The 25,327-nt window shown below is 30.6% G+C and overlaps 2 protein-coding genes across 8 annotated transcripts in view; one reads left to right on the top strand and one right to left on the bottom strand.

The window, feature by feature from the left end:
• ArgRS-m (arginyl-tRNA synthetase, mitochondrial) overlaps window positions 1-10,678 on the bottom strand; it is a 19,608-nt gene extending 8,930 nt beyond the window's left edge. The window contains exons 1-5 of one of the 3 annotated variants that reach the window (XM_014427137.3): window positions 10,457-10,678; window positions 7,712-8,055; window positions 7,141-7,624; window positions 3,887-4,208; window positions 2,899-3,017 (exon numbers count right to left, since the gene is read on the bottom strand). In XM_014427137.3, coding sequence (XP_014282623.1) covers window positions 2,899-3,017; window positions 3,887-4,208; window positions 7,141-7,624; window positions 7,712-8,055; window positions 10,457-10,504 — 1,317 coding nt within the window. In that variant the 5' untranslated portion in view covers window positions 10,505-10,678. Of the gene's footprint in view, window positions 1-2,898; window positions 3,018-3,886; window positions 4,209-7,140; window positions 7,625-7,711; window positions 8,056-10,435 lie in introns of all 3 variants that reach the window. The other 2 variants (XM_067045176.1, XM_067045177.1) reach the window with 2 other exon arrangements.
• Window positions 10,679-10,790: 112 nt separating this feature from the next.
• The window catches only part of LOC106684840 (PHD and RING finger domain-containing protein 1), a 29,844-nt gene continuing 15,307 nt past the window's right edge, over window positions 10,791-25,327 (top strand). For 4 of the 5 annotated variants that reach the window (XR_002945062.2, XR_001343748.3, XM_014427135.2 and 1 more), the window contains exons 1-15: window positions 10,791-11,114; window positions 11,257-11,306; window positions 11,391-11,450; window positions 11,544-11,609; window positions 13,075-13,137; window positions 13,218-13,298; window positions 16,838-16,895; window positions 17,011-17,045; window positions 17,124-17,258; window positions 20,073-20,222; window positions 21,787-21,930; window positions 22,866-23,024; window positions 23,106-23,315; window positions 23,876-24,003; window positions 24,410-24,652. Coding sequence is in view for 3 of the 5 variants with exons in the window: in XM_014427135.2 (XP_014282621.1) it covers window positions 11,301-11,306; window positions 11,391-11,450; window positions 11,544-11,609; window positions 13,075-13,137; window positions 13,218-13,298; window positions 16,838-16,895; window positions 17,011-17,045; window positions 17,124-17,258; window positions 20,073-20,222; window positions 21,787-21,930; window positions 22,866-23,024; window positions 23,106-23,315; window positions 23,876-24,003; window positions 24,410-24,652 (1,538 nt within the window). In the remaining 2 variants the exon portion in view is untranslated. The remainder of the gene's footprint in view (window positions 11,115-11,256; window positions 11,307-11,390; window positions 11,451-11,543; window positions 11,610-13,074; window positions 13,138-13,217; window positions 13,299-16,837; window positions 16,896-17,010; window positions 17,046-17,123; window positions 17,259-20,072; window positions 20,223-21,786; window positions 21,931-22,865; window positions 23,025-23,105; window positions 23,316-23,875; window positions 24,004-24,409; window positions 24,653-25,327) is intronic. The other variant, XM_014427136.3, reaches the window with a different exon arrangement.

Here is a 25,327-nt window from a genome sequence, read left to right as displayed (position 1 = left end):
TTTTTTTTTTTTTTGGAATGTTGGATAATGTCGGGGTGAACAGTATGATATTGTTTACTCTGGTAAAGTGGGCAAATAAAATGGAACGCAAAGACTTCCTTTTTGGTCTGGGATATTCACTTCTGGAACCCTGCCTAAAGGGGAGGCTACAGGCAGAGGCACTTCGTCGGTCACTGCGCCTAGGAATTGATGACATTTTAGGAATAGATGCACAAATAAATAAATATACGATCTTGGAGAAACAAGTTAGGTGTTCTTTTTGTGAAAGGGGAAAGGACAGGAAGACGAAATTGACATGTCTGCAATGTGAGAGAGCTATTTGCAATGAACACAGGGCGGCAACATGTTTGCAGTGCAGTGTGTGAAAGAGGTCCCTTCGGGACTCCACTATGTATTTTATTCATTTTTAATTTAAAAAATGACTTTTCCATCTGGTTTTATGATTCATGTACTTCGTATTTATCTGTATTTAAGAGCCATACAAATTATTTTTTTTATTTAGGAACAACAATTAATTTTTATTCATTTTTTAGCTAGTTGGCTCGTAAAATTTTACAATATGTGATTTTTGGAAATACATATGTACATAACCCATTTTGAAATGATTTATTTTTGTTACCTAGACCACTTAGTTATTTTAAAATGCATTATAAGCATTGCAGGTTATATCACTTATATTTTATACCAATTCATATCTTGGGGTGTATCCCACCCCAGAGTGTCAGATTAAGTTGACTTATAGAAGTGTGTCATTCTAGGGTTAATTGCGTCATATAAAACACAATTCATAATTATGCCTCAGAGCTTATCGTTAGATATTCTTATGGATCTTCATGAATAAGATATTCTCCACTTTAATCTATGACTGCAATTGTACTGCTTTTTAACATTTAATGACTATTGAAATACAATTTACCACTTAAAGCAAAATTTGTAAGGTTTACCTCAGATTTGCAAACAGAATTTTCTAAAGTTTTCTAATTTAAAAGATATTCGTTTCGTAGCTATGATTTAGTACTTATTAGTTTTGAGAAACTAAAGAGATATTTGCTGGTTTCTAGCTACTGTACAGATGTCGTAAGCATCACTGGTACATATTGAATTCAATACTACTACCTATCATCAACTAAAAACTCAACTTCAGAAATTAAACTTTTGTTGTTGGAAGATGGTCCAGATGGCTGTCGGGAAAGTTACACTAATAGCTGAAAAACTATTTATGGATAATCCACATTTCACCTCATTTTATAGGGCTTCATCAAGGCTAGATGAGAACATTACAAAACATGGTAAAATATCATGACTATAAGAATTCGTCTGGAAATTTGTACAAAAATTGATATATATTTCTATTTTATTACTCTGTAGTATTGCTTTGGAGCAGAGTAGCTTGGTAAGTAAGACGCTATGCAACTAACTCCCAGTTTTTTGGCTATTATTTCACTATTCACTAATCTGGATGTATAATCGCAATTCTATCACTCATTAACGTACTTGTTATTTTCCTTTATATTATTTTAGTAAACTACGATCCTTGTATATATAATTTTTTTTTATATAAAAAAAAATTATTTTTAGACAATTTTCTATTTATACTCTTATGGTCTGACCACATCTTACAATTTTTGTGAATTGTTCTCATGGAGCCCCGATGAAGCCTTTCAAAGGAGGCAAAATGTTTGTTATTAATAAATATTTTTTCTAATATTTGTGTACCTTCCTTGCCTTCCACCCAGACCATCTTTCTACAATAAAATTCCACATTTACACAAATAATAACGGCTTAATTAATTCAAAACAAAAACATTACATGATATCAAATTTTTGACTACTGAAGTGCTAGAACGTTAAAGATTTTTTCTTTTAAAAATTTAATGAAGAACAAAAACTTTCTGATATACCAACCCATTTCAATCCCCCGCCAATGAAAATTAGGTTATCATTGAGGACACGACTTAAGGAGCAGCGAAGCGGCGATAAATTAATTTAGTAGAACACGGATGCAAATTTACTCCTGGGAGGAACTAAATATGAGGCAATCTTTAAGGATTCCCCTGGTGTCAAGGTGGAGCGATGTATCTAAGCACAATGTCTTTGTTAACATCTCTTGTGTACACATCGTCTCCTTTTGTTATATACTTGTAACCTTGGGTGGACAGTGAAAATATGGAATGTCATTGAAGTCGTTTTAGGGGAGGGATGAATTTTTATATTTTATTTTGAGGTGAACTAATAGTCAGAGGTATGATAAACATGTTTATATAAGATGTAAGATTTATTGAATAGAGTTACAATCAGAAATGGTTCCTAGGTAATGGCAACAAGGATTGAAATTATAATGGTAAAGATTTTACGAAAATTTACTTCTCTATATCATCATAATATTCATCTTAAAAATTCACAAAATATTTTAACATTAAATATTGAATGCCATAGCGATCAACAGACATTTTAATAGAGCTGTATTTGCGTAATTGAAAAAAAAAAAATTTTTTTTTTGTTTGATAAAGAAAAATGTGCCAGTGCCCCATTTAACGAACACCATGCCCTCTCTTCAGCACCTATGATTTCAGTTTAAAAATATACATTAAATTGATGTATCAGAAGGCATAGGTTCCTATTAGAAATTTTAAAGTTGTACCGGGTCTGAGAGACCCTGTATTTTTTTTTTTTTTTTTGTTTTTCAAAAACAGGTCGTAATCTTAAACTAGGCTGAAAAACATCAAATACTTTTCTTTTTTTAAATGTTATCTGATCAAGAGAAATTCAACCAGGCCATCTAAAAAAGACACCCTGTATAGAAAATATTTTGTATAGAAAAAGAGTTGTAGTGCCACAAATGATGATGATCTAAAAAGCAAAATAAATAAGATTTCGAAAAGGAGTAATGGTTATTACCTGTAAAGCATTTTGCCAATTAAACTGAAAGTTGCGATCCCTTCGGTGTTTTAAAACATAAACCAATAAACAGGTTATACCAAGAATTCTAGTCACTTCAGGATCTGAACTCCTAGTATCTGAAACCCAAATTAATATATCAAGAACCATATAATGACTTAAAATATTGTTGCATGTTTTATCAACCAAAATATAACTAACAGAAATTCTAAATTGAATGTAACTTATCCAATTCAATGCATCAATTGGGCAATATTAAAAAAACTAATATAATTAAAATTTCAATGATGAAAAGAAGGTAGGTGACAAAATTTAAACATTAATAGTGGAAAATAAAACTTTTTTCTGTTGGCATTATACACTGTGGAGACCTTGGGCCACAAGTGGTCCTTCAGGATTCACAATAAAGGTATACAGGGTAGGGTCATCAGTCCTGTGTCAACATAAAACTTTAAGGTGTATTAAATAGTGAATGCATAATTATTCTTTTAGTAAATTATTATCTTCATTACCAAGGTAGAACATTGGAACAAACAATTGTATCAATGGAAAAATCTACTTTTAGGAAATTTTAGCACTTACCTCCTTTTTAATGTTATCTCAATTAAATTATTTAATAAACTAATAATAGACTTTTACCAATCATTTAGAGAACAAATATTTCTCATGAGATTCAAAATCTATTAAGTGAAATTCAGTAAATAAGTCATATAAACCTATAATCAAATGTTATATATAACACTTACTAGTACTGGTAATGATGGGGGGAACAACTCCGGCAAGTGGGCCTATTGGTCCTTTTTGCCAACCCCAAGTATACAACACTTAATAACTGTTAATATATGAATAATTGTGCCAAATTTCATCAAAACATCATTCACTTAAACTATTGTCTCATCAAATATTGCCATCATTATTGTATATTCAATACAAAACTGGTCATTAGAAACAACAATAAAAAATGTTAAATTATTCAAAACATGCCTACTTGGTGAATTATCTTGCTGTTTGGCCATTATCTTTACGGCTTCATTTAATATATCAACAAGAAAAATACTTGTGCCTTTTCTTGTACTCATTCCATTGACTCTACCAAACGGAATGTATACTACATTTGTTTCTACTAATTTAGAAAGGGCAAATTTAAGCCTACTCAAATGCTCGGATTGACTTTTATCAACAACATACATGAGAGTATCACAATCATATTTATTTAGGCGATCTAAGGCAGATGCAATGTCTCTCATCAAATACAGAGTTGTCCCATCACTTTTAAATAACGGTATTTTCAACCCATCCATTTCCATTGCCTAAAAATGATAACATAAAATTAGGAAAAATTAAAACAAAAATAATTTAATTAATAATACTTATTTTACTTGTTGTGGACAATAAACTTTTCAGAGATACCAATAAATTATTATTAAACCTATAAATTGAATAATTTTAAAGCTATTAGTAAAAAAATGTGTTATTATAAAATTTATATGTTCTGATATAACTATTGCACTATTAAATTCTGTTTGATAGAAATGGACAAGAAATTATATATATACACATAAATACATATTGCAAAGAGAACAATTTTGTTACAAATTTTAAAAATCATAAAAACCATTATGTGTTTTTTTATAAAGCCATTTCTTCACTATGAAGATTTTCTCTGCTAAACTCTGTGCCTTCAAACTGATAGGTGATTTTCTTCTTTTATCTGGCAGTCCATTACTAGTTTTTTTTTTTTTGTACCCCTCCCTTCCCATTTCTGGCATACGGGGTGCGGGAGCAGTGGGGTAGTGAGCTGGGGTTTGCGCATGCCACTGCTCCCAAGGATCACCAGTTTTTTTTATTCTTTTATTAATTATTCAATTATTAATTTTTTTTTTACTGTGGTGCAGCCCAGCGCTAGGTTTAGCGCCTTACTGATGGAGCTGCACCTTGTCCACTGCATCCGCCTGGGTGCCTCCTGCAGTTACCAGGCTGGTCCAGCCCTTCTGGTCTCAGTCTGGGTCAGCTTCCTCATATTCTGGTGGTTCGCCGATGTTGGGCGGTCAAGTCCTTTCCATCGTGAAATGAGTAGGGCCCACCACCTCCTTCCACCTAATAAGTAAATGAACTCCCTTAAGAAGGGATAATTCTCTTCTTCTATCAAACAGGGAAAGTCCGACTCGCCGAGGGCGTAAATCCCGGTCTTTCTCGACAGCCTGGCTCGGTGTCCTTCCATGGCAGAGCAATCTATTATTACGTGTTCTGCTGTTTCAGGAACTCCGCACATTGGGCACCGGGGGTCGATGTTCTTTCCAAAGCTCTGGAGCTTTCCCCCAAACCTGCACGGGTGTCCAATTAGGATCTGAGACCTAGTAGTCTGGGAGGACCCATTTAGCCTTCAATCTAGAAAGGACGGTAGGGAAGAATTTTCTCAAAGTAGTGCCCTTCTGGCTTGCTACCCACTGTACATTCCACTCCTGTATTGAGTCCTCTCACAGTATTTTCTTCCATAAGTTTGGAGTCTCACCGATCCTCTCTCGGAGCTCCTCCGGCAGCGCTTCTAGTCCCTGCCTCTTAACTTCATATTTAAGGACATCCTCCCTGAGGATGAGGTCCAGGGACATCGCTCCGGCCAGGACCTGCACTGCCTCATCTGACACCGTTCTGTATGTCTTCGTGACCCTCAGCAGAGCCAGTCTCTGTATGGTGGCCAGTCTTCTCTTCTGTGTCTGCGTGAGGTTTCGGCTCCACGCAGGGGATGCGTACCTCAGAATTCCCAAGATATTTTTATATCCCAAGACCTTTATATATGGTCATCGTTACAGGGTATCTGAGGCCCCAAAATGCACCCCCTATCCTACTTAATCCATGGGCCGGTGCTCTCATATATTTAGTTTTATATATGCTGCACATATATTTAGTTTTATTGTGATTTATCTTAAGTCCTCCTTTGAACTAGTCAACTACTTTTCTAAACAGGTAGCTGATACCTTCCTCACCTTGTGCTGTTAAAATCTGGTCATAAGCAAATAATTTTCTGATCTGGTCTTTTAGGCATGAGTAAATATATATTTTAAAATACTGTATCCTTGTAATAGTTCTTCCCGGTTATTAAATCTCGACAATAAACCTCCTACTTTTATCTGACACCAGGCATTTCAGTCCATTTCTTTAATGGCACCCAGTATTTCATTGTCCTGGGTGCCATTAAGGGATTCCCATAACTGCCTGCACAGTACACTATCATAAGGTTTTTCAAGGTCAATAAAAATCATGGCCAGTTTTTTTGTTTGGTCTCATCATTTCTCTAAAAGTTACCTCAGAGTAAAAATGTGGTCTATGTAGGACTTGAACATGTTGCTTTTACTATTCTTCCAAGCAACTTCACAAATGTGTTTGACAAGCAGATACCTGTATAATTTTCATATTTTTCCCTACCACCAGTTTTAAATATTGGTACCACATACCCAAACTTCATTTTCTGTGGAATATGGTCACCTTCTATTAATAAAGGCTCTGAGGATTTTGATCTCCTCGGGTGCATACTTCAGCAGCTACACACATACCTTCTTGGCCAGAGGCCTTCCTGTTCCCCATTGTTTCAATAAAAAAGAACATAATGTATTTGGGCCTAACATCCAACAAAAAATAAAATAAACTGGAAGACCCACACTCACAATACACTACCAGCTGAAGAATAATTGAGTATTTGATTATCACATAAAAATCCCTATAGACCCATACTTTGATGATAGAACAGCTGTTTTTTATTACCATGAAAATGGTAAATAAAAGTAACAAAGATTTTTTTTAATAAAAGATTTCCCAAGGTGAGTGAGAATAGCCAACCATATTGGAGGCAACCCACATTTAACAAGGTACAGGAGAGATAACTCTAGGATATGAAAAGTCTTTTGGTTTCCTGAGACATAAAGATGAGGAGGAGTCAGCATTAGAAAATTTCATGGATCTTTTTATTTTATAGTCAATGTTATTTGATTAGTGGCCTATTGTTATTAAGGATTATCATCCAATAAGAATTACGGAATTACCTAAGTCAACTTTAACGGTTGGCAATCTCAACCTTGAACACTGAAGGAATTAAGATTAACTGACCGATTTAAGAAGAAATATGTAAACACTATTCTCTGAGATTACTGGCAATGTACAAATTTCTTGAGCTCAATTATGATTATCAAAACAAGGCTTATCCAAAAATATGCTTAATAGTAAGAATAAATAAAATATAATAATTACCAAAAAATTTTCAGTTGAACATATCAATCCAACATTCTTCATATGATCAATAACATGAGAAATATTCTGTGCACGATAATCTGATTCATACAAGTATTCATCAAATGATATTCCAAATGAACTGTACAATTCCTTTAAATGTTCCACTGTCATTAATCTAATTTTTTTCCATTCTTCCGTCCAGCTGGAAGAATTTTTTTCTAGTTCAGCAAATATTTCCTTAGCCTTACCTAAAGAATCTCCTTTATTGTATGCTAAACTGTAAGCCTTATATAATTCTTTCATTGGGTTTTTAAGAAGAAGAACATCTGGAACGTTCAAGGAATCCAAACCTATTTTGACGTATCCAATTTGCGTGCCCCAATCTCCAAGATAATTTAGTCTTTTAACATTATTTGACAAGCTCACAATATTAGCAACAAAATTTCCAACAATAGTCGATCTTAAATGGCCCATATGAAAAGGTTTAGCAATATTAGGTGAGCTGTAAAAGTAAAAAAAAAGAAAAGTAAAATAAATAATACTGTAGACTGTTGATAAATCATTGCACATTGAAAAAAATAAGAAATACCTAAAGTCAACCACAACTTTTTTTTTAGAAGAATATCGCAATATTTCACTTCCATAGGAAATCAGTGATGTTTTTAAAACTGAAGTATAAAGCTCATTTTTGTCAACATGGAAAATAATACTTTCTTCCCCTTCAATTGAGTTCTTTGATACATGTTTAATTGTAGAATCACATTCCATAGATAGAATATTATTCATATTAGGAACATTGAGAGACTTAAGGTCCTTTGCAGAAATATAGAAATAAACAGAAGACAAATCATGATTAAACTTATGATTTAGCCGTAATTTAGAATTTAAAGTATCATAGTTTGATTCTGAAAATACACCAACAGCTTCAGCAATCTAAAAAAAATATAATCAACCTTAACAAAATACTCAACTAATAACCTTTTAGGGAAACAAAAATATTTCTGGCCCAGAAAGTCACATATACAGAATTATTTTCCAATCCATTGTGATTGATCCTAACCATAGCCTAATATCAGCCCAGCTATCAACTAAGATTATTCATGAAATCTTGATAACCACGTCTCTTTACAATTTTATGAAGTCTCATCAAATTAAGGCAATCAGAGAACATCTAATATATTTTCTTGGTCACAAACTAGAACATCACTTAACATTCATTGGCTCCATCCTCATCTTCAAACTACAATTTCATAATATATTAATATCATTTCTCCTTTTGTCAAATTGATATCAGTTTGAATCACGGGGGAGAAAACTAATATTAATTATAAATGCTCAGTACAAACAAATAAGTTATCAATTTTTTAAAATGATAAATTAGTTGGTGACTAATACAATATATTAAAGAAAGTTTGGTTTCCACATTTTAATTATAATATATAAATAATTGAAATGTTGGTAAATGACAACTTCAGTTACTTGCTGACTCTGTCTTAAAGAATATAAACTGTAAGATGTTCTATCACTAGATATTTGGCTCATTCCAAAACCCTAAAACCAAAGTTTTTATAAGTAAAATGAACATTTTTGAACCATTATTAATTTTATGAATTTAACTATTAGGTTTGATTGTTAACTAAGTACTGTCTCATCTAATTCTTCCAAACTCAAATAATTTTAAATTGGGAAAAAGAAAACTTATTATTCTATGGTATCATATAGCTGTTTTGCTTTAATACTGGCACTTCTGACAAAACAAATGAATTTATTTTGTATTTGGCATACTCCGTAGATTATATCCTATACTAGAGGTAATTTGTGACTGCCTCACTAGCTTTAGGATAGCTTGTATGATGACCCCAGTAAGAAAATAATAACCACAGGCAATGGTACCTACTGTCAACAGAATAAGTTTAATCAAAAATTTTATATCAATCAGATGTACCACTACTTTAGCAACACAGCAATATATAATACACATCTAATGTATTTTTGTCTATCAATGCATACAATTTATTATTAAAGCATCATTGTATCAACAATTATACCAAACTATATTATCTTTTTATTTGCAATCCAGATTTATTGCCATTCAGCAACAATAATTCATGAAATGAATTCTTCAATACAATGAAAATTAATAAATGAAGGCCTTTTTGGTAGTTGACATGGGTTATGAATTGCATTGGAGGTTATAGTTTTAAATAATTATTTTTACCAAACTCTTTGATCCATTTTTTTTCAATGTTAAGAAGTGAGCACTTGAACAAATTAAGACCTTATTCATCTGAAGGGTTCTGTAATAAATATATACATGCATGTCAACAGTTGTAGGTACAATAAAAGTGGTGATCAGTTAATAAAATTTGTGAAACAGCCAGGGAAAAATTTAGACTATTTGGTCAGTTTTAATTTCAAGTGAATAGATCAGCCTATAAGTAAAAAGAGATTTAGTAGAGAATGTTATATCCTAATCTCGACTTGGAATGTCTAATTAATAACGACAAGTCCAAAATAGGTAACGTATTTCAATCTCTTTATCTTTACTTATGGCAAAATAATTTTTTGTGAATCTGTTTGGCCTAATTTTATACCAATATAAAATATTTCAAGTTGCAGTTTTTAATTATACAGTAGTTGATTCGAGCATGTAAATATCAGTAATTAAGGATGATTAGTTGATTTATATCCTTAATCTAAGTTACATAAATATCCTTGGTCATCAGTATCGGCCTAGTATACTTACTAGCAGAATTTTTATCATGAGTTATTTCAGAATACACTACCTCAGTATAGAATTGAGAACCACCAAACGATTAGTAGTCATTTGATTTACAAATCCTTAGTAGTTATTAACATGCCGAATCATATAAAGTAACAACTAAAGAGGGATTGGTAAAGTACAAACTTCAACCTATTAAGTATTAGCTTAAAAATTGTAACTCGTAGATTCAATACTGATAATCTAAAGGAAGTCCAATAGATGTACATATTTTGAGCATCTGTTGGCTTTCCAAAGAAGGGGGTCTGAACTTAATCTCTCTCTAAAAGAAACAAGAAAGTGTTTAAAGACATGGAAAGGATAAGCTAAACACTGCTGTATGAAATTTTTAAATGAAGTATGTCCTTAAAACAATGGTTTATATTAAAAAAAAGTAACAAATTTTAATAATTTTATTTATTCAATTAATTAAAATACATAAACCAACAATACTGAGTTGACACTTTTAAATAAGTATCAAATAACACTTTCTAAGAATCAAATAACTAAAAAGCAAGTACAAATATTGAATAACAATTTTAATGTACTAACGAAAAAGAATCAAATGAATACCCTTTTGCATATTTGTTTTCTGCAATCAAGAATAGGATATCTTAGCATACTGCTATGTTTTGAATCTGTTTAACAACAAGCCATCAGTTACTTTCATACGAAAATTACAATACCGCATCCCAAACTGGAATTCAGACAATTCCAACAGCCATTTTGAAGACATGATAAGCTTACTATCGCAATGGAATGTATAAAATGTTACTTATAATTATTTCTGACCACTTTTGAAATATTTAAATACAATAAATCACAAAATTTTAAGATTATAATTATATGATAATGATTAGTTTTCTTCATTATAATTTTTTTAACTGGTCTGAGAAGTAAACTAATGATCAAGAATAGTAGCCATTTTGAAGAAATTTTGTCCACTGATGCCGATCAAGGGTTTAGTATTTTAATTTTCGCTTGTTACGGAGTGATTAAAAAGTCGAAAGCGATGTAAACAGTTTTTAATTAAATGAGCGTGGTTTGTGTAATTTATAATTTTTTAAAAGTTATTTGATCTCGGATAAACAAATGGTGCAGTTCTTGGTTGTGTACTGAGACATTTCTCGTTTGGTGTTTGTCATCAGTTTCTGGATAGTTAGATATTATAATTTTATCAACATCAAGCAAGCTGTTGTTTCGTTTTTATTGTTTATAATTATCAGTGGAGGTAAGCTTGATCGTAGGGTGTTGTGAACTCAACTTTTTTGATCAATCTGTGTTAATGTCCTTATTTTTCCATCTTCTTGATGTAATTTTATCAGTGGGATTCTAACGACTTTTTTGTGACTTTTAATCATTTTTCTGTTTAGGATTCAATACAATGATTTTGTAATTTACCTAATTTGAATAAACTATGTTGGTAAGATATTATTTTTTTAAAATATATTTCACTCTTGTCAGTAAATGTTATATGGATTTTGAAATGTTATTAATTTTTTAACAGAGTGATTCAAGTAATTCTGATGGCTCACCTTTTAAAAATCAGCGTAAGAAATATATTAAGGTAAATTGTGCATTTCAAACTTACCTTATCAAAATTAAAGCATTAGATGAAGACATTTCTGTTCTAATCTTTCTTATTTATGTTTGTATAAAGGAATCATCAGACTCGGAGGAGGAAAATGATAATATTTCAAAACGGAAAACTGTTAGGCGCAGACGGGTAATTACAAGTTACTGAATACCATATTAAGTTAAATTTTTGTCTATTATCAGGTTTTTCATCATTTTATCAATCTAAATAAGGATTAAGCTTTCATATCATATTTTCTTTTTACTTATTTTATTTAAGTTGTATTTTATATAGATCAACTTTTTGTGTAGAAGACAGATGAGTCTGTTTTTATTATTGTTTGGTTTCTGAGTATTCTTAAGCGCTAGAACTGATTTTCTCTATTATAGATAGTATGGGTTTGATTAAGTATTTAATATTTCTGATGTATTTGTTGATTGTTTGACAATCATTTATCCTGATTGCCTTTGTGTTCTATTTTTTAAAACTCTTGAATATTATTCATTGCTATTGATGTATTTGGTTGTATGTTTTGTTGTTATTGAAATATTTTAATTCTTATTTGACTTAATTATTTTAGCAAGAATTACTACTTGTAGTAGTTAAATAAAATTATATTTAGTACCATTTACTGAATGTCCAGGATCCTCAAAAAAATTAAAATTTGTTGGCCTCTCCATCATTATAGACAGATTAATTTAAGTTATAGAAAAGGTTGGAAAGTAATTTCTAGTTTTTAAATGCTTTAATTTTAAATCAAATCAATTCAATACATTTTGTTCTTTAGTTTTATGGTGGTAAAGTATGTTTACTTTAAGTTAATTTGTCCATAAGTATCACAACTAATTTAGTAACCTTGGTTAATAGTGGATAACACTTTTTATAGGGTTAGTTAGTGCTAAGACATAACTGGAATTTTTTTTTTAATATTGTATTTTCTTTATAAATATATATCTTAAAATTGTTAGTTATCTTCAAATATAATTATAGTAGTACATTTATAACTTTCGCTAAGTAAACTTCCTATAAGTCGTAGCCAACATAGGTTGCCACATAAAGCTTTGAATTTCTTTTCTACAGCTATATCTACTCTCTCCTTTCAGCATAAAACTAGCATTTTGTTGACAAAATTGCATTGATTATTAGACCTAATCCTGTCAACCCTTTTGGTTATTTAATTAAAAACTAAGTATTGTTATCAGGCCACACAGTGGCCACGAATTTTTAAAAAAATTTAATAAACCAAATAGAGAAATCTGTTATTGATTCTTGCATTAATGATTTTTTATGTTTCGCACAGATTTTATTTTCTGTTTGTTAAATCATTTTCGTTTAAACTATAACTTTTTTTTTCTATTTGGCACCAGATGTATTTCTCTTGTTACTAATTGGTAACTACCAGTTATCTTCATTTGTTATAAATTTACCAACTATATTTTTGAGCTCAAATTGATTTATAATTTTACAAAGCAACCAACTGATGTTTATCAATTACAAAACTTAGTTTTTACTTGTCGGGTGCAAAATTATTCTTATTATTGCCTCTAGAGAATTTATTTTATTTTTAGTATTATTTAAAATATTTCTCATTATATTTTATCCTAAATTTCATTAGGTTTCAAGTTCTTCTGAGTCAAGTGGAAGTGGTATAGTTGGGCCATCTCATAAAAAAACAAGGGTATTAGAAGTTTTTATTTTTCAATTTTTATTTCATACATTTCATGTTTATTAGTTCTAATTCTATATTTACAAACACAGGTTATATCTGAAAGTGAATCAGAATCTTGCACTAGTTCTGATTCAGAAATTGATGAAGTCTTTCGACCATGGACTTCCAAAGTAAGTAATATTTAAAAATAAGGAATAATTATTTTGTTCAATTGTTTTAGCTATTCAGGCATTTTTCCTAACCATATATTTCATCTACTAAAACCTTTTTGCATTAATTGCAGCTTCAAATGTCATTCTTATTAATGTGTTGGGTAATCGTACCAGTTATTACCCCCTTAAGGGTGCTTCTCCCGGCTTCCTCTAGTAACTTTCCTATTGTTCAATAATTCTTCAATCTTCTCATCCAATTCACAAATATTTAACAGGCTAAATATTATTTCTTCCTCCAAATAGTTGGAAATCACTAAATAGAAAAAAAGCTGGAGGTAGCCTCTGCTCCTGTTATCAACACCTTTTTTTCCACATTGAGATACACTTTCTGGTTCATTTTGAAACTTACAAGTTTAAACTTTAACAACATGTAATGTGAAATATCTTCATTAGCATTTGAATTTTACCTATTGAATCAGCAATGAGTTCTTCAGACACTTGAATAGCCTGTCTTTTTATTCTCTTTATTCATTACTGTATTTTCCAATTTTTTAATATTCAGATTAATTATTAGTCAAAGTGTTTTTAAAATGGATAATGTCTTTTTATTCGTCTGTCTCTCACTGCTTAGTAGTTCAGTTCTCTGAAATTGAGCAAGGATTTATTTCCCATAACCTCTGATTAGCATAAGAGTTTTTACAGAAGATGAAATTTGGGTTACAATAACCTATCTTTATCCAACCAATTACTTGTTTTTAGAAAGACCTCTTTGTTGAACATTGTTCCTGGCCCATCAGATTGGGGTTGGTCATAGGGCTAATAATTATCACACTAGAAAATGCCTTATCACAAAATCTGAAACGAGCCTTGGAAAATTTAACTCTTCATGGGATCCCTAATGGGGTGTTGGGAGATTATATAAACCAAAAAGTTATTTGAATGTTAGTGAATGAAAAGGTACAACATACATACCAGCCATACAAAAGCTAAGATGGCCAGTGTTAAGTAAAACCACTATCAATGGCGACATACTTTTTTATGCTGAGAGAAACACTAAAAATGAAACAGCTGACAGTGCATCCACCAATGATATATAAGAAAGGTGAAGAATGATTTCTAAGATCAGTTAGGCTAGGATTCAATACCAAGATTAGTTGGAAACTTCAATTTAGGCCCCTCCTCCCCATTGAAAACCTAAGTCTCTGTGAAACGACTAATGACAATGGAGTGAGATATTAGTCTGGCAGCAACTAAAGGTATAATGGTCTGAGTACACTAAAATTGCAAGCTATTGACAAAGTTGGAATTGGTCATATCAGGTACACTTACCCTACATAACTGAGAACCTATGTCAGACTCTATGGGACAGCAATTTTATCTATTGCACTAGTTCTACTAATGTTTACTCAGTAAGATCATTAAAGTTTTAGAAACTTATTTTTAGAGACATTGATTTTTCATTCAACATTCCATTTTTTCCCATGTCTAACAGTATTTAATCTGGAGAACTAAATTAACTAAGAAGGAAAACTAAAACAGAACTAAATGTCCCATAGGAGAGAAATATGACATGTTAATAATTTAGTGTTCTCATTAAGCAAAGATTTAATTACTATAGCTTATAATGGTGGGAACTTCATCTGTTAAACATCTGAATGTTTTAGGAGCCTCTTGAGGAACTATTATGTTTGAGATGAGGTGTAGATAGTTGACCATAGATTACTGATTGGAGAAGATGATTGGGGGGGGGGGAGGGAGGTCAGCAAAGAACAACTTAAATAAACAAAAAAATATTTATGCCAACGTTTCGACCTGAGTTTCAGGTCTTCATCAGGGCTATAGAACAAAAGAGATAACAACATTTAGAGAAACATAAGATTGAAAAGACATAGTATACAAACAAGTTTGGAATTATACAAAATATTGAATTGAATCATAAATAATAAAAAATTGATAATAATAATTGAATAATAAAAAATAATTGATTAATAATCATGGAATTAGAAGGTAGCTGTTTGAAAACTGTGAAAGATGAAATATAATATTACGTAGGTGAGAAGATATGTGCAAAATAAGATATGTAAGTAGTGTCTAAAAAACTGAAAAAACAAATATTGAATCTACAAATTGAACAATGTGACAGAAAGTGAAATATAGTGCGTGAGTGACTTATATCTTAATTACAGTGTGAGTATTAACTTAAATACCTATACAAATAACTAAATGCATATATATATATATATACACACACACATATACATATACATATATACACACACACATATACATACATAAATATATAAAATAGCAAAAAGGTAGAAGAAGAAATATGGAGAATGGGAAATGAATAATGTAAGAAATATATGAAATTGAGAAGATCTATAAATCAATCAGTTGATTGATTAGAAGAAAGCCACACTAAAGTGGGCGACGGAAGGACAAAGGATTCTCTAGAAACGTTACTGTCCAGAAAGACTTTTAGGTAAAACAGTTGATACGAAGTAAAGATGATAAAATTGAAGTAAAGTTACGGATTAAAAAACAAAACCCGTGATATATAAAATTATAAAACCCAAAGGTCAAAAAATTAATAATAATAGATAAAATAAATTAAATTATGGGTGCTTAAATAAATTAACTATTTAGGAATAGGCTTGGGATAGGTTTTGTTTGTCTGTTTTATGATTGACTGGGGAAGCTTCTAATTGTATGAAAATCTTTTCGGATAACAGCCGTTGGTTAGGGACAGAGGCTAGTATGGAGGTATTGTCAAAATCAAAAGAGTGTTTGAGCGCTAAGCTGTGTTCCGATAATTTTGAAGCTGTGAAGTTATGGGAGGAGACAAAATATTTGTGCTGGGTTATGCGGTCTTTAAGCAAATTTTTTGTTTCGTCAATGTAGAATGCGTTACAATTAGAAGTGGAACAGGGGATACGGTACACAACATGGAAACGGTATTGAGGAGGAATAAGATCTTTAAGATTACAATTAGAAGTGGAACAGGGGATACGACGGTATACAACATGGAAACGGTATTGAGGAGGAATAAGATCTTTAAGATTGGTGTAAATAAAAGACTGTTTGTTATGGGCTTTGAAGGCCAGGCGGAGGTTAAGGATGGAGGAACGTAATTGATTATGAATGTTATCTGTAAGAAAAGGGATATGTGGTAGTGATCTATATAGGGGGATGGAAAAAGATTGTAGAGAATTGTGTAGAAGGGGTACGGTTTTTATAATTGTAAAAACTGAAAAAAAAAAAAAAAATTATGTTTAAGGTTTATATAAAGTCTTGTTGTTATTATGTAAAGGTTATCATACCCTATCATCATCATCATCATATTAAATTATCTCTGAATCACTTTAGCAATGCGAGTTGGAAGTCTATTTAAGTTCTCTTTAAAAATAAGAAAATTAAAATTAATAAAAATTGTATCCTATCCAATGTTTTAAAAATCAACATTGTTAAAGTTGTTTATTAATTATTTGCTTAAATTTACCGTTAGATTATTAAATTCAAGTTAGTGAAATTTATTTATTTACTTTTTTAATTTTTAGAACAAATTGCCAAAATCAAGAACAGCACTTCGATCTGATTCAGAAAGCTCAAGTGAAGGTAATAAATTTTAATACTCAATTTTGTTTAGTCCAAAGCATACTAACTCCAAACTTAACATCATAGAAAATATCAGTCCATAAGTATTTCCCTCATCTAAATTTTTTGTTTTTAGAGTATAACTCACGTGATAAAGAATCCAAAAGAAAAGTAAGTTTTTTTTTTTTTAATTATTAAATATGCTGTTTTTAGAAACCTATTTGTAATTTTGCAATGTTCCATTCCTAGAATGAGGATCAGTCTTCAGATAGTGACGAAGGTGAGAAATGCATCATTTGCTTCAAGGCTTTCCATGGGGTAATAGCACATCCATCGGGATGCAGTCACAATTTCCATTCAGAATGTCTTTTAACTTGGTCAAAGGTAGGTTATTTTATTTATACCTTGATTAAAAATTTATATGATTATTTTGATAAAAATTCTTAATGTTATTGTCTTCTGGAGAGTTAATCATTTTATAGATTGATTTGCATCTAAAAAAAAAATTTTTATTTGTTAAAAGAATTTCAAAGACAAAACATTTTAAGAAATATCATTTGTCTAATAATAGAACCATCAATTTCTTGTGTTTTATTGTTTATTTCTGCCCTTCCTTACTTTCCTACTTACATATACCATGAGTTTTTAATAAACTTTTTCTTGTTCCGTTAAGATTTTAAGTTTTAAGAGTTGTTAGTAACCCTTTGGAAAAACTGTTTTGAGGAATTTAGTTATATCTATATACACATCTTAAGAACCTAACTGTTATAACATGGAGGTATTAGTTTACTATTGAAAATAGTAGGTAAAATCTTATTAATAAAATTATCATCTAGTTAAAATATATGATTTTAAAAATGTATCTTTTAATATTTACTTAACCCTACAATTATGCTTCTGATATGTGTAGGTTAATCTTAGTACTTTCCCTTTTCACTGTTACCACCCAAATGTTCCCCACCCTTTGAATATTTCAAGAGAGAGGGGATGCTCAATATGGCAGCAGATATTTGTTCATGATTGGAGTTGAATTAGTTAAGTAATGTTTGATTTACTAAAACTCTCTATGCCTCAGAGGTATATCACTACTTGAACGCATAAATAATTTTACATCTTTTAGAGGGATGACTTCCATTCTGTGCATATTAACTGAATATTACCAATAGGGAATGTGATGTACCCACACAATTTCTAGAAAAAAAGAACTAATAGGCACAAAGCACCTGTTGAAATTTCATTACTTGTTTGAATCGGCTGATAAACTGATGGTTCCGTAGATGGAAGAACATTTTAACTTGAATATTATCATAGACTTATGGGGAGCCATCTAATAAATATTGGTATCTACAGTTCTAATGTATGAAAGAGGATCTTTTCAACAAAACTCACTAATAGTTGTGCACAAAATAATCAAAAATATTCTTCATTCTGCCTATTTGGACTGTAAAGGATATGCAATATGCACTGTCCAAAGTTTCAAGTGACCAATATTTGGTGATCACAACAAGAAAAGACCCTATTTAATTAATGATATATTTTTACTTTCACAATTGTTTTTTATGAAATATGTGGGAAAGTATTGTGATCATGAGAAATTTCAAATCAGTGCTTTGCTATTCAAAACATTCACCATCAAGCTCAATACAATTTAGCATGCGTTTGAACCAATTTTCAAATCTTCTTTTCTACCCCGATTGATGTAATTCCAAAACATGCATTTTGATTGCATCAACCCATTTCTTCAGGTGTCAAAAATCGTTGACTACATAATTTATTTTTGATATGCAGGAATTAAATAAAGTCATTGGGTGCCAAATCAGGGCTGTACGGCAGATGACCTATCAGTTCGATGTTTTGGCCAGTAAAAATTCTATTATTTGAGCCTAAGTGTGAAAGCTCGCATTGTCATGATGAAGAATGATTTGCCTTTTCTGTTTTTTCGAATTTCTCTTAAGAGTTCTGCAAAAATGGTCACTGACCATTCTATGTTGGTCTAACGCTACTGTCACCGTGTGACCAGTAATGATGAGGAACAGGAAATCATTTACTTTGGTGTGCTTCTTCTGTGAACAACTTTAGTGAGATTCGGCTCGTCTAGGAAGACCCATATAGTTGATTGCTGTTTTGTTTCTGGCTCATATGCATATGTCCATGATCCATTACCTGTGTAGGTGTTATACAAAGCCTTTGATGAATATTTTTTCAAAATTTCCTTGGACCAATCAACATTTGTCAGATTTTGCTGGATCTAACAGGGACAATTTTTTTTTTTTTTTTATGTTCAAATATTCATGGAATATCTTATTGATGCTTGCAATTATAATACCCAAAAAGGCCTCCATCTTACAGTACACAATACCTGACAAGCTTTATCAGCTCACTGTATAAATGTTTTCTGGTACAACTAATTTTGGAGGACAATCTTCATGGAATTAGTCCTGGAGCGAACATATGCTTGATTGGATTTGTTTAACAGCTTATTAAAGTGCTATAGGATCATACTTTATCCCCATATAAAGAATTAAGTTCTCTAGTGTCTTGATAATCCTTGTTGAAAGTTATGAAAAATTATTGCTCAAAAGTGTTCACAAGTTATTTATATTTTTTTCCTGAAATAAGTTATTGTATACATCAAAAATCGTGTTCAAATAACAAAACATTGTGTAAAAGGTTATGTTTATAAATGTCAAGCTTTCAATTGGAAACTTCAGATAGTGTCAACAACATAGTTTTTCAAAGACCAGAAATACAAATAACAATCTACATAATGGTACCATAGTTCCTGATGTAGTGTTCCCTAATATTTTTAAAAATAATATTAGCTTTTAACTAGCTCTTCTATTTTGTATTGTTATGGTTATTAATATTGATAATAAATAAATAAATTGATGAAATCTTAAAACTATTTTGTCATTAACATTAATAGTCTCTATTATTCCATCAGTCTTTGAGATCTAAAATCTCAAATATCTGGTAAAAAATAAAGTTTCTGAAGTGTAACCTTATAAGACAGTATATTTCAATGAAGGAGTAGGATTGAGCAGTATGATTTAGTAATTATTATGTCATTCCTTTAAAAATTTTATTCATCTAAATAACATTTCATCGATATAACTATTAATATTTACATTTTTAACTTAATTTTTTTTTGTATATAGTAAAAGGTATGATAGAATCCATTTTTTATTTATTTTTTAGACCTCCAACACTTGTCCCATCGACCGGGTCAAGTATACAGAAGTCATTGTTACTGGCTCTGGAGGCGATGTTGTACGGCATAACGTAGTTACTCCTCCTCCTCAAGATCATAATAATGATATTGAACCAGACGATACTACATTCTGTGAGGTATTTATGTGTATATTTTTGTAAGAGTATTATTGGATAATTTCTATTTTTCTTTTTTGAACTTATAAGAAATAATTTTTATGGGAAAAAGTTCTCCATCATCCAATTCATATAGAATGAAAAAGTTTAGAAAAACATGTTAAATATACTTTACTAAATAAAAAATTTGAAATCTGCTTTCTCTCTTGGTTGAGCACTATTGTTGGAAGTGACATGTTGACAACGAGAGATGGTCAATTTGCTCCTGATCTGATGTAAAGAACTGCCTACTGTTTGAGGGAAAAAAAGAGCGATAGCTAAAGATTTTTTTCAGTGAATCGCTATTTCTGCATACTCATCACCATTAAGTTAGGTAGCTCTTTTTAGTGGTTCAGAAAATAATAATTTAGTTCTTGGGTGAGGAATTAATTCTGATCTGATAGTTCTGACCATGAGGAAAACAGTTTTACCCATCTCAAGCTGCTACCAGGGAAGACAGTGAAGGACTATTTGTCTAGCCATTACAGCAGACTTGCTGCTTGATATTTGGAAAAATCCTACTATCTGCTCTTACTCAATAAAAAATTCAATTAAAACCTAAATACCATAACTAGATGTGTGGAAATAATGTTATGATGTTTTTTAATATAAAATTATTCCTCTGAAACGGCCATGATGATGAGAATCCAAGTGTTCTATAGAAGTAAAAGAGTAGTGAAACACTGTTATATTAATAATTTACCTTTTCTATCAGACAGAAATGTTCCCCAAGACCATATTATAACTAACATCATTGTACAAGGGGTATAATAATGGCTGCAATTAAAATTTAGAGGTATAATATCTATGAAATTATACTAGCATGGATATCAATAGAACTATCCATTCTCTGAATGTCATCATGAAAACTGCCATTAATTGTAGGGAAATGATTAAAATAAAAATTAACTCCTAAAGATGACATTTAACAAGGCACTGCCGCAGTAGCCGAATTGGTCAGAACTGTTCCTGGAGGAGAAACTGACAAAAGTAACATTAGTGATTAGATGATCTGTGATGCTTATTGAGCACTAGTGAGGCAACTGTCTACAAAGCAAGAGGGGTTGCACCAATTGATAATCAATTTGGAGAATAGAGAAATCTGGAGAGCAATGAATATCATGAGTGGCACTGAATCCTGTAGGCAATCTCCGTAACTATTTAGGACTAGGCAATGACACGTTACTCTTTGGGAAGCTTATTTTACACTAAATACAATTGTAAATTATTGGAAAGTATTTTCTTATAAAAAAAACTAAATTAGATGACTTCATTTTCAAGTAAAGTCATTATTTTTTTATCTATCACTTATTCTTTTCAAACAATTATTTACATGTTCTTATTGCAAATTAATTCGTAGATTTAATTATTTATTTTTTGTAAAGTAATGTGTTTTTTACTGCTTCTAAAACCTTTTTGTTTAACATGTGGATTATCCACAAATAATAGGGAGTTGAATATATAAGTTTAATATTAATGTAGATCTTGTAAGCTTTATTTTAAATATTTGTTATTATAATAGTATAAAGTGCTTCATTCTTTTTAGGTGTGTAATCAACATGACCGAGAACATGAAATGCTATTATGTGATAGATGTGAAGCTGGTTACCACCTCGATTGCCTCAATCCCCCACTTGATGAAGTTCCTATCGGAGATTGGTATTGCCCTGATTGTTCTTCCCTACAAAACGTCAGTAGACACGGTCTCGTTATAGTAGACTCTTTTTCTTTGTCCCGTTTGTCTCAATTTTTTTGAATTTGTTATTTTCTAAACTTAATAAAAAAATTGACAATTTAAATGGTTTTTGTTTTGTTTTCTTTTTTTTTTTTTATTTCTCACATCTTTCTAAATCAACAGTTGTTTAATTGTTATTTTTTTATTAAAAAGGCTGATTTTTAGAGAGAATATAGAAAATATATGTTAAATTTATTTCTGTTTATTTGATAAATGAAAATATAAGTGCTTAGTCAAAGAGTCTTTAATGTTTTCCAATATTTCTGAACATTTTATTTAAATATGTTTACGTTAATTGCTTTTTCTTTTCTTTTTTTTTCAGTAAAAAAATATTTAAAAAGTATATATTTCAATCTGCTGAATTGGTGTTTTGTACTTTCTACTTTGTCAAATTAATTTGGGAACACGTGTATATTTTATAAAATAATAAATAATTATTTCACTTTTTTAAACATCTCTTTTAGGACTGAATTTAAGTTTCTATCCTTTGTAACATATCTTTAAATTACAATTTAATTTGTATTAATTGATTAAATGTTATGCAGCTTTTCAATGTTGTACTTGATTGAAGAACTTAAAACATTGTAATTTATATTAAATATAAATCCATGGTAAGAGTAAGTCGAAGTTTGTAAGCAATATGTGACATAACTTACTCTTGTTCTACTATAAACTGTATGAAAAACATTAAAATATTTTCATGACAAATTTTTCTAAAAAAGATTCTCTCCTGTAGTTTATTTCTCTTGATAATTTTTCACAAATTTCCATTAGTTGTTTCATTATAGTTAATTTTTTAAAAAAGAAAAAGAAAACCAATCCTTAAAATAAGTGGTATTCTAAGAGATATGTGATAAAACTTGAATATGAACAATTACGACAATTTTTAGGACATCGATGAAGATGAAGTACAGGACTTGTTAAGAGGAAGTATTCTTATTGAAAACAGACTACGAGACAGGCCTTCTCGTCTTCGACCCCCGAGAATCGGTCCCCGTACAAGAGCTGCTCAAAGGATTATTAGTAACATTAGGGAAATGGCAAATCAGGTACATATGTAAAACGATTTGGACCTTTCATCCTCAAATATAACTGTTATATTAACACAGTTGAATTCAACGTGATTCTAGAATGAGCTATTACAGCCATCTGCTTCAACTTCTCGTTCATCTAACCGACGAACTCGAAGAAGAAAAAGGTCTGGGAGAAGAAGAACTCATTACAAAGTGGAATTGATAACGACTGAAAATGGATCAACGATAGAGGTAAAAGTTGCTGTTAATACTAGAAGCAGAAGAAAAAAGAAGAGGAAATCTAATGCTTGTAGGGGACGTTCTAAGGTATTTTCAGAAACTTCCAGAAAAGTCCTTACTTAGTCAATTTTTGTTGAATATAACCATCATTTTGTTTGTTTTATGTTGATATACTAGATTTAATAATAAATATGTTATGGTGGAATTAAGGTTTTAACATTTTGTACCAATATAACTTCTTATTTATCTTGAATTGTTTTCTGTTTTCGTTATTGTAAATTGTGTTGGTTGATAAATACTTTTTGTAACAGTTTTCATGTCGTGCATGTTATTTTGAAATATTAATAAAATGGATTATGCCTTAACAACTATATTGTATAGATAGTACCATATTGAATGTTATAAATTCTATGTGTTCTCATTCTAAATACTCCTATGTACCAAAATTATAATTTTTTAAGTATAGAAAATGGTGAACACTAAAATAATTTTATTCATCATTATATGCTCAGGTTAACTCACAGTAAACGTGTTAAATTTTGTGAATTTATGTAAATCTTAATACTTTTTGTTTGGTTAATATTTTGTATTTGCCCATGATTTTTTGTTGAGCTTCATTGATTTTTTTGTTTGTTTCTTTTGTTTAGGTTAACCGCTCATTCAAATTGGTTTCCTCTAAGGAATCTGGAGCAACAGATAATTTCAGATCAAGTCAGCATGGTGTAAAGCCACTTGATATTTTTGGCTCAAGACCACAATTAGAATATTTCTCTGGGTATGACAAATTACCAATTTAATGATTGTGAAATTATTCAAGTCCTTCAACACTGAATGTTATTTAACACTTGCACCCATTAATTTTATAAATTTCAAAGTTTATATTTATTAATTGTCAATAATAATAATATTGAATTTAATTGATTTAAATTGCTATTCTAATTTTCTATCAATCATAAAGCCATCAGTTGAAGTATTATGTAGTTATGTCGGTTAATCTACTGTAAATTTAGTGGTTTCGGGATCAAGTCAATAAATTTTTAGCAATTAAGATACAACAAAATTCCCATTTGTGTTGGGAGTTTAATGAATTTTCCCCATTAATTTATCTGTTTCCTATCACCTTCAGTATTAAACTATTTTGCTAATTTAACCCTAAAATGAGTTAGTGAATTTTGTTTTAGATGCGAAGCAGAGGACGAATTAGATGAAGAAGGCGGTGGTGGGTTAGGCTTATTAAGGGCACGAACGTCTGGAGTAAGAAGTATGGCAGGAAGAAAGCAACTTGCAGCTCAACTTTTGCGTTCTGCTCCTAGAAGGCCTGTCCCAAGGGTAGGCCTGGCTACAGCTCCTCCAGATCTTTTATCTTCCATACTAAATGAACAGACAAAATGGCTTTCACCTAATGCTGTCATTCAGAGTAATAGGTAATCAGTCTTACATACATATCAAGTTTTCTATTTTAAAATTTTGTAATAAGACCAAGCCAATGCCTGCAATTCATTTTTACAGGTTTTAATTTTGATAAATTAATATTTACTCTGGCAAAAGTTTTACATATATATGTGGACACTGATATAGTGATAGTGATCTGTCATAACATATATTAAATGGCATAAAAGAACTGGCAAAGTTTTATAGGAATCAAAAGTTACTCATTCATTGAATAGTGTGAAGTTATACATTCATAAGGGCCTCTTACATTCTGTTAAATAATATTGTTGCAAGTTAAAATATATTTCCACTTAAGTAAGTTAATCATTGTTGATTTAAGCAGATATATTTTCTTAACTCACTGTTAGAATGAATCTTAACTTTTTTTGTTTTAGTTCAGATTATGTACTTGTTAACTAATGTTGAAATGATTCTAAGCATGTGTCTAAATATGAGAAATAATCTTTTTGTGTTCACGTTGATTGGACTTAATAATTCATTCGACATTTCCTTTCCTAATTCTAATGATTGGGTCTGTTTTTTCTTATGATTTTATTCTCTTAGAAAAACTGATGAGAAATTGGTGGGGTAATCTTCCTTTCCCTACAGTTATTATTCTGTTTTTCTTTAATTTTGATTATGAATCGGAGAGCTCTAATGCTTTAATA

This window comes from Halyomorpha halys, unplaced genomic scaffold, assembly GCF_000696795.3.
Source record: "Halyomorpha halys isolate HHAL.00 unplaced genomic scaffold, Hhal_1.1 Scaffold624.1, whole genome shotgun sequence".
NCBI lineage: Eukaryota > Metazoa > Arthropoda > Insecta > Hemiptera > Pentatomidae > Halyomorpha > Halyomorpha halys.
The sequence above is the reverse complement of the archived record's forward strand: the minus strand, read 5'-3'. Positions and strand labels throughout refer to the sequence as shown.